Source organism: Mus musculus, chromosome 6 (genome assembly GCF_000001635.26).
Source record: "Mus musculus strain C57BL/6J chromosome 6, GRCm38.p6 C57BL/6J".
NCBI classification, from domain to species: Eukaryota; Metazoa; Chordata; class Mammalia; order Rodentia; family Muridae; genus Mus; species Mus musculus.
In genome coordinates this window covers 148,876,317-148,891,334 of record NC_000072.6, presented here as the reverse complement: position 1 = coordinate 148,891,334, position 15,018 = coordinate 148,876,317, and the positions used below count along the sequence as shown (strand labels likewise).

At 37.9% G+C, this 15,018-nt stretch overlaps 1 protein-coding gene across 8 annotated transcripts in view; it reads left to right on the top strand.

The window, feature by feature from the left end:
• Caprin2 (caprin family member 2) overlaps positions 1-15,018 on the top strand; it is a 53,766-nt gene that overhangs the window by 4,923 nt on the left and 33,825 nt on the right. For 6 of the 8 annotated variants that reach the window (XM_006507040.4, XM_006507039.4, XM_030255361.1 and 3 more), the window contains 4 exons: positions 664-726; positions 7,801-7,887; positions 13,355-13,593; positions 14,800-14,882. In XM_006507040.4, coding sequence (XP_006507103.1) covers positions 664-726; positions 7,801-7,887; positions 13,355-13,593; positions 14,800-14,882 — 472 coding nt within the window. Of the gene's footprint in view, positions 1-663; positions 727-7,331; positions 7,888-13,354; positions 13,594-14,799; positions 14,883-15,018 lie in introns of those variants that run through there. The other 2 variants (XM_006507041.4, XM_030255362.1) reach the window with 2 other exon arrangements.

Here is a 15,018-nt window from a genome sequence, read left to right as displayed (position 1 = left end):
TTATTTCTGTGAGGCTCTTTGAGTTCATATATGGAGCTCAAATCCTCTAACCTGTTCACTGATGCTCCTCAATTTAAGTTGAGAGACTGGACCTTATCTCAGAATTGTGAATGTTAAGTGACCGGGGAATGAAACATTTGCCACACTGCCCTGTCACCACAAGCTCTGTCTGCTGTTATAACTCCTTTGCAGGTGTGCCTCCTGATGTATGACTGTTCCACTTTCTAGTTTTAACTGTAGGGAGATAATTGAGATAGTTAAAATACTAGCATCAAAGTTTCTCAATGATAATGGTTTGTATCTGTAGTGTTCAAATTGTTCTCAGAGCTGAGGCTGCTACATTTTTGAGATGCAGACAAATTTTTGGGAGTCCACAGCCCTGGTTGGGTGTATATTCTCTTTTTCTATTGTCCAAGTACCTAAAATATTTACCAAGTTGTGGTAAGTCTAACTAGAATCTGAAGACTGATTAGATGGGACAAAGACAGACTGGTAACTGCTCTGTTTTTTTTTTTTTTTTTTTTTTCACCTTACTTGGAACTCAAATACAGTTGCTCTCTGCCTGTATGGAATTGTAGTCTGGCACTCTAGTTTATTTCAAGACTCTTATTTGCTTCAGTTTTATATCAGACTATACCATAGATATATGTTTCTCTTTTGTAGCTCAAACTGGAAGATTATAAAGATCGCCTTAAAAATGGAGAGCAGCTTAACCCAGACCAGTTGGTAAGTAGTTGTAAGAGTCTTTGTTTGACCTACTGGTCTGCTTTCTTTTCTCTTTTTGTTTGTTGAGATAGGGTCTCTACATAGCCTTGGCTACCCTGGAACTCACTGTGTTGATCAGGCTGGTCTTGAACTCACAGAGATCTACCTCTCAGTCCTGAGATTCAAGATATGTGTCACCACACCTGGCTGGTTTCCTATCTTGATAGAACTTGATAAGGATTTAGTAAAGCTATAGACTTGATAGGCCAATGAGATAGAATCCACTGGTTTTCCTCAATGACTTTTGTTGTTTTGCCTGTTAGATCTTACAGATGGGCTTATTTCTGCTGTACTATTGGATGATACAGATGATTAGATAACAGCACAAATTAGATTAGATGAGTTACCATATACATTGAAACTTCTAGGAAGACTGAGTATACTCAAGTTTTTAACTCTTCACTGGCTTTCTACAAAGTTGACACCCTTCTTTTCTAAAATCTGTTCCTTGTAGCTTTGTCTCATGATTCCTCAGTTGTTCTTTTTTACTTTCTTTCATAATTGAGCTATGACCCCAGCCTTTTAAAAATTACATTTACTATAAACATTGGTGATAATTTTCTTCTTTTGAATTCACAGTGATACTCCTACATTACCCTTTGAAATTCTGGCATTACAGACAGTTGAGGCATCATGCCCAGCTACAACTTTATCTTTTACATGTTTGACTTGTTAATGGGTATACTTGGTAATTTCATTTTTTATCTAATTTGTGGAGTTCCACAATTTTGCAATATGAACTAAAAGAAAATACATTATTGATATTTGCAGTTTGGCTTGATCACATTTCCTGTTTTATAAGAAGGGACAAAATGTGCTTGAAGTTATTTAAGATTTATTTCTTAAAATATATATCTATACATGTCTATGTGTGGGTATGTGCATGTTAGTGCAGGTGCCTGTGGAGGTATTGGATCCCCTGAAGCTCTAGTTACAGGCAGTTCTGAGGTACCTTCCCAGTGTGGGTGATAGAAACCAAATCCACGTTCTCTGGAAAGCAGCAAGTGCTTCTTTAACTCCTTCCAGCCCTGGTCTGGCTCACGGGCCTGTTATCTTTTCAACTAAAATGACTGGTTTTGTATTGTAGGCATTTAAGGTGTTTTCTTCCTTGCTTTGTTGTCATCTTTTCTGGCCCCAAAGTTCTGTGGCACAGCAATTACGATTCTGTTGAGGCTTAGCTTTGAAATGTGTTAGCTCTGAGCATGGTGTACCCTTCAGCTGGTGGAGGGGCTTATCTTCTCAGCCAGAATTTATTTCCTTGATGGAGGCTTCATGCTCTGTCCACTAACTTAAATGTGGAAGCTTCTCTTTCTGTAAGAATTATAGAGTAGTATCACTGAGGGTTTTTTGTTTTTTTGTTTTTTTTTAAAATCTGAGCCCAGGTAAAGTGCTTGGTGTACAAGCATGAGAGCCTGAGTTCAGTCTCCAAAGTCCACGTAACAATCAGGGTGCAGTGGTGCATTCTTGTAATCCCAGCACTGGTATGGTGAAGGCAGATTCCTGGGGCTTCCTAGCCTATTTGGCATGTTCCAGGCCAATTGTTTCCAAAAACCAAACCAAACCAAACCAAACCAAACCAAAAACCACCAAAATAACAAAAAGAAAGCAAAACAAAAAAACAGTGAAGGATTGGAGAGATTGTTCACTGGTTAGGAAAAGAACACTTACTACTCTTCCAGAGAACCTGAGTCCAGTTTTTAATACCCGTGGCAGTCAGCTTACAACTCCAGCTCCAGGGAATCTGAAATTTTGGCATTCTTGGTTACTAGAATTCATATGCATATATCTATCTATACACATACATGAGTAGCATTAAAAATAAATGTTGGGGCTCACTGATTCAGAGCAGAGGTCCAGGTTCAAGTCACAGCATCCACATGATGGCTCACAACCATATATAACATCATCCATAATGGTATCTTCTGTCATCAGTGACCAACATGCACACAAGTGGTACATAGACACATGTACACACAAAACACTCATATACATTAAATTAAATTTAAAAGAAAAAAAATCCTAAAACACACCAATGGGCTAGGCTTGGTGGTACACCAGCAGTCTGGAGGGAGAGGAGAGGCAGGGAGATCTCTGTGAGTTTGGGGATGGCCTGGTCTCCATAGTAAGTTCCAGGAAGCCAGGCTATATAGAGAGAGTCTGTCTCAAAACAAAACAACAAACAAACAGTGTGGATAGTGCTTGAAGAATTATATCTGAGGTTTCTCTTTGGCTTCCATACTCACATGAGAACACATACACATAGTAACATAAAAGAGGAATCACAGAGGTTTCCTATGAAGGCAGAATTGAATTTTGTCTAGGACTGGGCTAGAAAGACCTTTCATCATTAGGTGGAGACATTGAGATAGTACCTGGCTAATATTGCTGCCTTTTGAGAGGGTGTGGAATGGTATTCCTTCTAGTTTCAGAGCCCTCTGAAGATTATGCGCCATCATTACATTTTCTGCCCATATAGCTGGAGGGCTTCTTTACTTTCTCTATTATGAAGTAATATGGTCCCGGCAAAATGTTGCCCATAGGTCACAATCTTAATGGATAATAAACAAGCATAGTGCTCATCTTGACTCAAGTAATACATACAAACACCACCAATACTCCTTCCTAGTACTTTTTTCCCTCTTCTCACTGTGATCTTAAAATCTCTCCCTTCCCTTTCTTATGCCTTTCCCCCCCCTTAACTTAGATTTTATTTTTGTGATTATTTTGCTTACATATATGTACGTGTATTACATGTGTGCTTGGTGCCTTTGGAAGTCAGAAGAGGATATTGAGTACCTTGGAACTGGAGTTCTGGATAGTTGTGACCCACCATGAGGACGCTTGGAATTGAACTGAGGTCTTCTGCAAGAGCAAGTGTCCTTAACTACTGAGTCATCTCTCTAGCTCCTGCTTTTGTTTTTAACAAAACCTGTTGCTATTAAATCTAGTAGAGCTGTTCTTTTTGTACCTTGTGATCAATAAATTGCTATATATTTTACAGGGTTTTTCTTCATTCTATTTAGGACTATTCACTCAATTTATAATAATTATATAGCTGTATTTTATTTTTTGTTTACTCACTGTGTGAATAGGTGAATATTTGAGTTGTTTTTGTTTTTGACAGTATAAACAATTAAGCTTTCATCACTTTTACATATTTTGACAGGTAAAAGACTTTTCAGGGAACACATTAAAATTGGTCTATAGCAGTGGTTCTCAACCTTCTTAATGTTGCAACCCTTCAAAACAGTTCACGTTGTTGTGGTGACCTCCCCACCCCCAACCATAAAATTATTTCATTACTACTTCATAACTGTAAATTTGCTATTGTTACAAATTGTATTATAAAAATCTAATATGCAGGATATATGATAGGCAACCCTAAAGGGGTTGCAACCCACAGGTTGAGACCTGCTGAACTATAGAGTTTATCTGTAGTTAACTTTATAGATAAAAAATGCCTGATTTTTAGAATTATTGTATTCATTTATAGTAAGAGTATTTAGGAGTTCCTCTGTCTCCATACTGTTATCAGAATTTTGTTGTTGTTGTTGTTGTTATTGTTATGGAAATTGAACCCAGGGCCTTGCTCATGCTAGGTCAGTACTCTACTTACCCAGTTTGTCAAACTTTTTTCTAGCAGTAGTACTTAACTATGATGTATATATCATAAAAGAAGCATAAGTGTACAATTTAATTTATAGCATATTTGAATATGCTATATGCAGTTATTACCATAATCCAGTTCTAGAAAATTTCATCAACTTCTGAGGTTCCCTTTTTTTCCTTTGCTTTGTTTTAAATCTCTATAAATGTTTAATTTCTGGACATCTCATATAAAGATTTTGGCATAGTGGTACACACCTTTAATCTTAGCACTTGGGAGGAAGAGGCAGAAATAGATCTCCATGAGTTCAAGGGTAGTCTGCCTTATATAGTGAGTTTCAGGACATTTAGAACTGCATCATATAGAGAGACCCTGTCTCAAAAAACAACAGAAGAATTTCTTATTTAAAAATTTTATGTGATTGAATTTTTGTCTGCATATATGTCTGTGCAACACTTGTGTGCCTAGGGCCCTCAGAGGCCAGAAGAGGGTGTTAGATCTGGCTTTTTAAATTTAGCATATTTTTTCAGGTTTGTCTGCTTTGTGGCAATGTTTTACAGTTTCTGTGTACTTGAGTTTTTATTTGGGACTATTACGAATAATACTTTTTTTTTAAAGATTTGTCTGTTTATCATATGTAAGTACACTGTAGCTGTTCTTAGACACCCCAGAAAAGGGTATCATATCTCATTTTGAATGGCTGTGAGCCTCCATGTGGTTGCTGGGATCTGAACTCGGGACCTTTGGAAGAACAGTCAGCGCTCCCAACTGCTGAGCCATCTCTCCAGCACCACGAATAAAACTTCTAAATGATCTGTTTATTTGTACTTTATATGCGTTGGTGTTTTACCTGCATGTATGTCTGAGTGAAGGTGTCAGATCCCCAAGAACTGGAGTTATGGACAGTTGTGAGTTGCCATATGGGTGCTGAGAATTAAACCCTGGTTTTTTGGAAGAGCATCCAGTGCTCTGCTGAGCCATCTCTCCAGCTCCATGAATAATCTTTCTATGTATATGGACTTATACATGTATGTAGATATTCTTTCTTTTGAGTAACACCTATGAATAGAATAATGCACATTTTGTAAATATGTGTATGTTTTGTTTTGCTTTTACATATGTTTACTATTTTGTGAATGTGTGGATGTGCCTTTGCTATAGCATATATGTGAAGGCCAGAGAGCAACCTACAGTAAGTAGTCTATTCTTTCCCCCTACTGTGTGGGTTCTAGGAATTGAACCCAGGTTGTCAGTTTTGGTGGCAAGTACATTCATCTACCAGCAATCTATTGGTCCTACTACACTCTCTTAATTACTGGACTCTCCTATATCTCTGACTGCTTGAATAAGTTCCTAAACTTGTTCTGTTCAAAGTTGACCTTTTTCTTAATTTTAAATTAAAAGGTAGATGGCTATGGTGGCATACACCATTAATCCTAGAACTCAGTAGGCAAGGTAGATCTCTGAGTTTGAGCCCAGCCTGGTCTAAAGAGTGAGTTCTAGGACAGCCACAGCTACATAAGACCAAGATTTTGTCTCAAAAAGACAAAAGCACAGGGCTGGAGAGATGGATGGCTCAGTGAGTTGTTAAGGGCACTGACTGCTCTTTCAGAGGGCTTGGGTTCAATTCCCAGCACCCACGTGGCAGCCCACACCTGTCTGTAACTCTACTTATAGAAGACCTGACAAAACACCAATGCACATAAGATAAACATTTTTAAAAACAATAATTATAAGCAGAATTACAAAGAACAACAAGAAGCAAAATTATATTTATGTACTTGTATGTGTGGGCATGGGGGGGGGGGATCAGGAAATAGCTTGTGAGAGTTCTTTTCTTTCACCTTGAAAATCCTGGAGATCAAAGTTGGTAATCAGGCTTGACAGCAATTGCCTTTAACACACTGAGCCATCTTATCAGCTGGCCCCAAACTGACCTCTGCCTTTCTCCACAAAGATTAAAATTTCCAGGACAAGTTTAACTCTTTTCTGATTACTAGTTTGGTTCAAGAATAAAATCTCTCTCTCTCTTTCTTTAATTTATGTGTAAGAGTATTTTGCCTGCACATGTGTATATCCACCATGTGTGTGCATGGTGTCTGTGGAGAACAGAAGAAAGCATTAGATCTTCTGGAACTGGAGTTACAGATGGTTAAGAGCTACCACATGAATGCTGTGAACCAAACCCAGGGCCCCTGCAAGAGCAACAAATACTCCTGAGCCATTTCTTAGCCCCTCCAGTAAAGTCTTTTTTGTTGTTTTTGGTTTTTGAGACAGTGTTTCTTTGTGTAAGAGCCCCTGTTGTCCTGGAATACTCTTTGTACACTAGGCTGTCCTCAGATTCCCTTGCCTCTGCCTTCTGAGTACTGAGATTAAAGGTGTGTGCCAATACACACCCAGCTTAAAGGTAGGTTTGCATGAAGTCTTAAAAGAAAAAAAATATTGCTTCTTTAATTTTAGTAGGATATTGCTTGTCACTGTATTTATGTTGTCTGCTACAGGTAATTATTTACACATTTTTCATATGGCTTTTTACAGTATTTATGATGTCTGTTACAGGTAATTATTTACACTTTTTCCCCACCATATTGTAGATGTTTTGAAGTTGCTGTTCTCCTGTGTATTATTCCTATAGTACATTTGAATGGTGAATTATATTGACCAAGGTATCTTAATGGCTTAGTTAGTGTTCTTAAAGCCTATATATATCTTTAATGTAAACATTATAGATAGGGTAGAATTAGGGTTTGCTTCTTTATTATTATTTTAAATATTTATTTATTTATTTCATGTATGTGAGTACACTGTTGCTGTCTTCAAACACACCAGAAGAGGGCATCAGATCTCCACTACAGATGGTTGTGAGCCACCATGTGGTTGCTGGGAATTGAACTCAGGACCTTTAGAAGAGCAGTCAGTGCTCTTAACTGAGCCATCTCTCTAGCCCTCTTTATTATTATTAAATTAATTTTATTATATGTGTATATGTATGTAGGTGGGCCAGATGAAACTTGCTGGAGTTGGTTCTATTTTCCTGCCATTGGGATTGAATTCAAGTCTTCAGTTTGGCAGCAAGAACCTTTATCCGCTGAACCATCTCACTGACCCAGGGCTCTGATTTCTAATATAAAATTGAAGCGAAGCATGGTGGTATATCTAAAGATGTGCTTGAGGATTGAGGCAGGGGAATCACAAGTTTGAGTTTAGCCTGGAGTACATACAAACATGTACATGTATGTATGTAGGTATCCGAGGAGACCAGAAGAGGATGTCAGATCTTCTAGACCTGTATAGTACGGGTAACTAACTGCCTGATGGGTTGCTGGGAAAGCAGTGTGTGCTCTTAACAACTAAGCTATCACCTCAGTGCTTTAGCAATTTAAGGAATACTTATTAATTCTGAGATTGTTTTTAATTCTATCTGATAGGAAGCAGTAGAAAAGTATGAAGAAGTACTTCATAATTTGGAATTTGCCAAGGAGCTTCAGAAAACTTTTTCTGCACTGAGCCAAGATGTGAGTATGCTTTCATTACTTACTTAGAATCATTTTAATTACTGGCCTTAAAGAAATACTACTACCTTGTTGCAAGAAATAGTAAAATGGCAAGTTCCCGGGCTACACCTAGCTACTCCCAGCCCCAGAGTTCTTGCAGGCCAGTTCTTAATCTCTCGGAGACAGTCTGGCCCAGAGATCTCCACCCAGCTAGCTAAGTTCCCACTGGTGTGTAGCTACCATGCCAGCCCTATGCCTCAAAACCCCCACAACCTTAGTGGTACACATTTGGCAAACCTATGCTTTGCCAATCTGCCTTTCTCTCTGGAACCCAGATGAGCCGCTGCAAAAACACAACACAAATTTAGTTCAGAAACAATGGTAACTCAATTGCTGGGCGCAACAACCAGAATCCTGATCTTGTAAGCCTTATTAAATCTAAACCCTTGGGAGCTGGAGATATGACTTAGCGGTTAAGAGCACTGACTGCTCTTCTGAAGGTCCTGAGTTCAAATTCCCAGCAACCACATGGTGGCTTAGTGTACTCATATATATATATAAAATAAATAAATAAATAAATATTTAAAAATAAATTCTAAATCCCCTGGTGCTGAATCCTGATGGACTGGGAGACACTAGTTTCATCTTGTCTTCACCCTAACCCTGTCCAAAAGGACTCTCTCTCCCTCTTGCTTCCTCTTCCCCTCTCCAACCTGGAAGTCCACCTCCTTGCCCAGTGACTGGGTCCTTTACTTCTTAGGGGATGGTTTACAAGAAGTCTCTTCCCAGCCCCTCCCAGGGGAGCAGAATTAGCATCAAAATACAAGCAACCCCAGGGCTATCCACAACACTCCCTTATTTATTATTCTATTGCTGGACTGTCTTGACCCACCAGCTACCAATAGTGACATGGAGGCTTTTTTTTTTTAGATTTATTTATTTATTGTATGTATATGAGTACACTGCTACTGTCTTCAGACACATCCGAAGAGGGCATCAGATCCCATTACAGATGGTTGTGAGCTACCATGTGATTGCTGGGAATTGAACTCAGGATCTCTGGAAGAGCAGTCAGTGCTCTTAATCGCTGAGCCATCTCTCCAGCCCAACATTGAGGCTTTTTATTATTTATGAAAGCTTAGGTACTATAGTTTAGGCTATTTTCCATCTCATATAACTTAATTAACCCGTTTATTCTAATCCATGTTTGCCTTTAGCCATTACCTTCTCATTCAGTCTGGGGAAGTCCAACTTCCTATGTGTCTAGCTGGTGAATTTTCCTGCCTAGATTCTTTTCCCAGAGACTCTGTCACAGCCTAGAAATCCCATTTTCTCTTTCCTGCCTACCTATAGGCTGTCAGCACTTTATTAAAGCCAATTAGAGAAAGCCTTACAGGTGAGGAAGGACAGAGACATACCTTCACACAGTATACAAAAATGTTACCCAACATCATTCATTCGATACCATGCAGACTAAAGTGAGGAAGTCTCACTAAATTGTCTAGGATGTCCTTGGACTCAACTGCATAGCCCAGACAAGCCTGGAAGTTTTGGTTCTTTGCCTTAGTTGCCTGAGTATCTTGGATTATAAGTGTGCACCATTGTGTCCAGCTCTAGAATATTTTAAATTTTTTTCTAAATTTGTTTAGGTTTTGTTTAGTTAACCATGAATAGATTTCTCATATCTCTTTGTGTATTAGTCAGGGTTCTCTAGAGTCACTTATGGATAGGCTCTATATAGTAAAGGAATTTACTGATGACTTACAGTCTGCAGTCCAATTCCCAACAATGGTTCAGTAGTAGCTGTGAATGGAAGTCCAAGGATCTAGCAGTTGCTCAGTCCCACACGGCAAGCAGGTGAAAAAGCGAGAGAGCAACTCCCTTCTTCTGATGTCCTTATATGGTCTCCAGTAGAAGGTGTAGCCCAGATTAAAGGTGTGTGCTACCACACCTTTAATCCCAGATGACCTTGAACTCGGAGATCTCCCTGTAATAATCTTCTGGAATCCATAACCACTATGCCTCAAGATCTCCATACCAAGGTCCAGGTCAGAAACTTCTATCTCCCAGCCTCCAGATTAGGGTCATTGGTGAGCCTTCCAACTCTGGATTGTAGTTCATTCCAAATATAGTCAAGTTGACAACCTGGAATAGCCACTACACTTTGTTTAGATAGGTAGAAGTATATGTATAATACAGTTCTGTCTTCTCAAAGCTGCTCTGTCATTTTAGTTTCTATTCAGCTATTTTTTCCCCTCAGCTCTGATGTTCATTCTTTTTCTTCTTTTTTTTTGGGTTGATTTATTTTATGTTTATAAGTGTTTTGCCTGAGTGTATGTTATATGCACCATGTACATACCTGGTGCCCACAGAGATCAGGAGAGTTTCTTACGTCTTGTGGAATTGAGTTACAGATGGTTGTGAGCTACCATGTGAGTGCTGGGAATGAAACCATGGCCGACTGCAAAAGCAGTGCTCTGAGTCATCTCTTCTGCCTAAGAATTACATCTTTCTAAAAACTTGCCACCACCAGCCCTATTAAGTATTCTTAGATTATTTTTATGTGTGTGTTTTGCCTGCATGCGTATATATGTATATCATGTGCATACTTGATGCCTCAGGAGGTTTCAGGGTTAGGGTTAGGATTACCTGGAACTAGAGTCAAGGATGGTTATGAACTATGTGGGTGCTGGGAATCAAGCTAGGGTCCTCTGCAAAATCAACAACTGCTTTTAATTGCTGAGCCATCTCTCTGGCCCTGAGCTTCCCCTCTTGAGTTAAGCTCCCAAGATATTTGCCATTACCTTCCTGTTCTTTTTTTTTCTGGTAAGTTTTGGGCTGCTGTGAAATATATATATATATATGTATGTATGTATGTATGTATGTATGTATGTGTGTGTGTGTGTGTGTGTGTGTATATATATATATATATATAATTTTTGTGGTGGTTGTTCTGGTTATGTATAAATTGTGGAACTCCTTTTTTTTTTTTAAGTGCCCAGTCTACTCACATTTTCCTTAGTTTCTTGGGGTGATTTGTGTCCCTTGGCAAGAATCCATTATCCTAAGTCATGGTTTAGAAAATAAACTTTCATTCAACATTGCTAATAAAATTGTTTATTTTATGTATTCTCCTTTTCAAACTATCAACAAAGCAGAAAAAAAAGGTGTAAGGTCTTAGTTTCTACATAGATAAGGAGAAGCAAGCTTTTTAGTGGCTTTTTATGACATTTGATCATGAGTTAGGAGATAGTGAACTTTGTTGACTTATTTAACAGATGTTTGAATTTCTGTTATGTATAAGTTTATGTACAAGATAGTGATGTATTGATAAATAACTAATATAAGTCTGTGTCATCATGGATGCAGAAAAAAAGAGATAATTAGAAGCTAGAGGTATAGCTCAGTAGTAAAACACTTGCCTAGCGTATGCATGGCCCTGTGTTTGATTCCCAATAAATAAATGAATTACACACATGACTATTTGGTATGACAAATACTTTGCTGGAGGACTTTCAGGTTGGCATAAACCCATAAAAAACCTTATTTATTTATTTATTTATTTATCTTTGGTTTTTCGAGACAGGGTTCTTCGTGTAGCCCTGGCTGTCCTGGAACTCACTCTGTAGACCAGGCTGGCCTCAAACTCAGAAATCTACCTATAGCTTTGGGAAGTGTGATTGATGTATCCATGTCTAGGTCTCAGAAGAAGCCTTGCTGATCTTTTGCTCTCTTCAGAACACAGCCCTGATTATATAATCCCTTCCCATTGTTTCCTTTCTCTACTAGTAACTAAAGTTAGTTGACCATTCCCTAGACAGGAATGAATATTGAATATTTTTGTGTGTTTCTTTTTAATTTTCTAATCTCAATTTATTAGGATTTAGGAATATACTTTAAAATTATCTTTTTGTTTTGCTTTCTTTATATTTTCCCCAGTCTTTTTATTTTTGTCCTTTCCTTTGTCTTGCTGTGTAAAAAGAGTTTGTTTGGAACTCATCATGTAGCCAGGCTATGCTCATATTTGTGAACCTGTCTTAGCCTTCTCAGTGCTGAGATCTTAGGTCTGAATATATTTTTGTAGACTTTAAGATATTGATACTTATATCAGTTACCCATTTATAGGAAAAAAATTAGAATTTTTTTCTTTCTTTGCTGTTTTGTTTTTAAAAATATCCAATATTATGGAAACATAATCATAAAAACTTAAGTAGAAAAACTATGTTTTCTTAGTGGAAACAGGTGCACTATTATTACAAATTGTTAGGCTTTGTTTTGTTTTATGTATGTATTTATTTATGTATTTATTTATTTTTGAGACAGGGTTTCTCTGAGTAACCTCAGCTGTTTTGTAACTCACTCTAGACCAGACTGGCCTTGAACTCACAGAGATCCACTTGCCTTTGCCTCTCTATTGTTGAGATTAAAGGAGTGTGCCACCACTGCTTGTCTAGATTTATTTTTTATTTTATATATATGATTATTTTACTTTCATGTATTTATGTATACCATGTGTGTGCCTGGTGACCAAAGAATCAGAAGAGGGTATTATATAGTGAACTAGAGTTACAGGGAATTGTGACCCGGCATGTAGACTGAACCTGAATGAGTCCTCTGAAGAACAAGTGCTCTTAACCACTGAGCCATCTTCCCAGGCCCCAGTTGTTGTTATTATTATTACTGTTTTTTAAGACAGGGTTTCTTTTCTGTGTAGCCTTGGCTGTCCTGAAATTTGCTCTGTAGACCAGGCTGGCCTTAAACTCACAGAGCTCCACCTACTTCTGCCTCTCGAGTGTTGAGATTAAAGGTTCCACCACTGGCTAGCCAGTTATTATTTTTGAGATAGGATCTCACTATGTAGACCAGGTTGTGCTGTACTCCTTATGGCTACCAGGCTAGCCTTGAACTCACAACAGCCTACCTTTCTGTGCCTCCTGAGTACTGGGATTCAAGGCATGTTCCATCATGCCTGGCAATATACTTTTTACTTAAATGGTATGTTACCTTGCTTATATAACATGTTAAGCTCCAATATATAGTTATGAACCTTAACATAGACTCAAGGTGCATAATTTGCACATAGAAATTATTGCAGTGGAAACAAGTACCATCAATTTTTTGTCTTTTTTATCAATTTAATATAGCGCCATCTAGATTGATAGACAAATTGTTACTAAAAATGAATCTTGTATAAGGCCCCATGTTTAATACCCAACTCCGTGATGAGAAACAATCACAAGCCCCTTATTTCTCAGATTCCCTTTGCCTCACCCCAGCTGAGCAGTTTATGGCAGCTGAGGAAGGAAGTTTACTTTTCTTTGGGGAGAGTAGCCTGGACATTGTTGCCCATGACACTTCACTCTACACATATGCAAATGAGCAGCACTAATTGTATCATCTAATCCCAGCTATTTGTGGTTGAATTTTGTTATATATGGATTGCTAATATGGGTGTTTGAGATAGGTGAACCTGTATTTGTTTTAACAGCTGCTGAAAGCGCAGAAAAAGGCCCAGAGAAGGGAGCATATGCTGAAACTTGAGACTGAGAAGAAAAAGCTTCGAACTATGCTTCAAATTCAGTATGTATTACAGAATTTGACACAAGAACATGTACAAAAAGACTTCAAAGGGGGCTTGAATGGTGCAATGTATTTGCCTTCAAAAGAACTTGACTACCTCATTAAATTCTCAAAACTGACCTGCCCTGAAAGAAATGAAAGTCTGAGGTAAGTCAGTCAGTGAAAAGATTTTCCTGAAATAATAGAACTTATTGTGCTTGTAGCTTTTCTCTTATAGGCACAGTTAATTTTAGAAAGAAAATACTAATTTGATTTAGTATGGGAAATTTTGGTGTGTTTGTTAGATCACTCAGAAATTCAGTAAATTTGAATGTTCTCATTAACACATTAAAGGATTAAAAAAATATTGCTTGGCTTGGTGTGGTGAGACCCTTTCTCAAAAACAAGCAAGCAAACAAACAACATCAAAAAGCTTGACAATTCTTTTAATCTTATGTAGATATGAATTGTAATGCTGTTATAAATGAATTAATGTTATAAATGAATTAATAATTTTATGTATGTGAGTATACTGTAGCTGTCTCCAGACACAGCAGAAGAGGGCATCAGATCCCATTACAGATGGTTGTGAGTTACCATGTGGTTGCTGGGAATTGAACTAAGGACCTCTGAAAGAGCAGTCATTGCTCTTAACCGCTGGGCCATCTCTCTAGTCTGAATTAATAATTTTAAACTGTATAATTGAGGCTACCTAATATTTCCTCCCATAATTAGCTACTGTTTTTATATTGGAATAAATCAGCTGATAGATCTTTATGCCTTTGCTTTGTTAAATATGGATCGGTCCAACTCTTTGTTAGCTGTAGAAGCAGAACTAAGCGGAATTCAGCTGTTATTAAAATTAGCTTGATGTCAGGGGAGAAGCTGAATAAAGCTCTGCTTGCGAGAGAGCTGTGTGCCTCACTTCAGGCTGCTGCTTGGCTGCATTGCCACCTGTTTGTTGCTTGTTGGTTGCTTCCTTTTCACTTCAGTTGGTTTAGGTAATGGAGCTTTCTCCAAGTTGAAATAAGCTACCCTCTACAAAGTGACCTAAGTAAAGCTTTGAATGTTTCCATTTCATACTTATTTCTGAGGTACGTATTTGATAACTAATGATACTGCACTGGCAGCTTAAATCTTAGTCTGTTCCTTAAAGTTGTATTTAGTAATATCTTTTTATTCATTTTAAGGAAAACATTAACTTTTGATCAATATTTATAGAACTTAGTATTTTCTTCCAAATAGTAAAAGGGTAAAATGAGCATGTTTGCATATCTTGACTTTTGGTGGGTTATATTTCATACATTATAGTGCTCTTCATTTATGTGTGTGTGTCTAAAGTCACTCTGTTCTGCTGCTGCTTTTCCTTGTCAGTGTTGAAGACCAGATGGAGCAGTCATCCTTGTACTTTTGGGACCTTTTGGAAGGTAGTGAAAAAACAGTGGTAGGAACAACATGTGAGTTTTCTCTACTTTGAACTTAGGCAGTATATAGTAAACTTTTTGTTTAGAATTTTAGTACAATACTGGGGGTCTAAACTGTGTCAGTCCATCAGAACTTACATATCTGGCAACGCTGTATTCATTGGGGAAA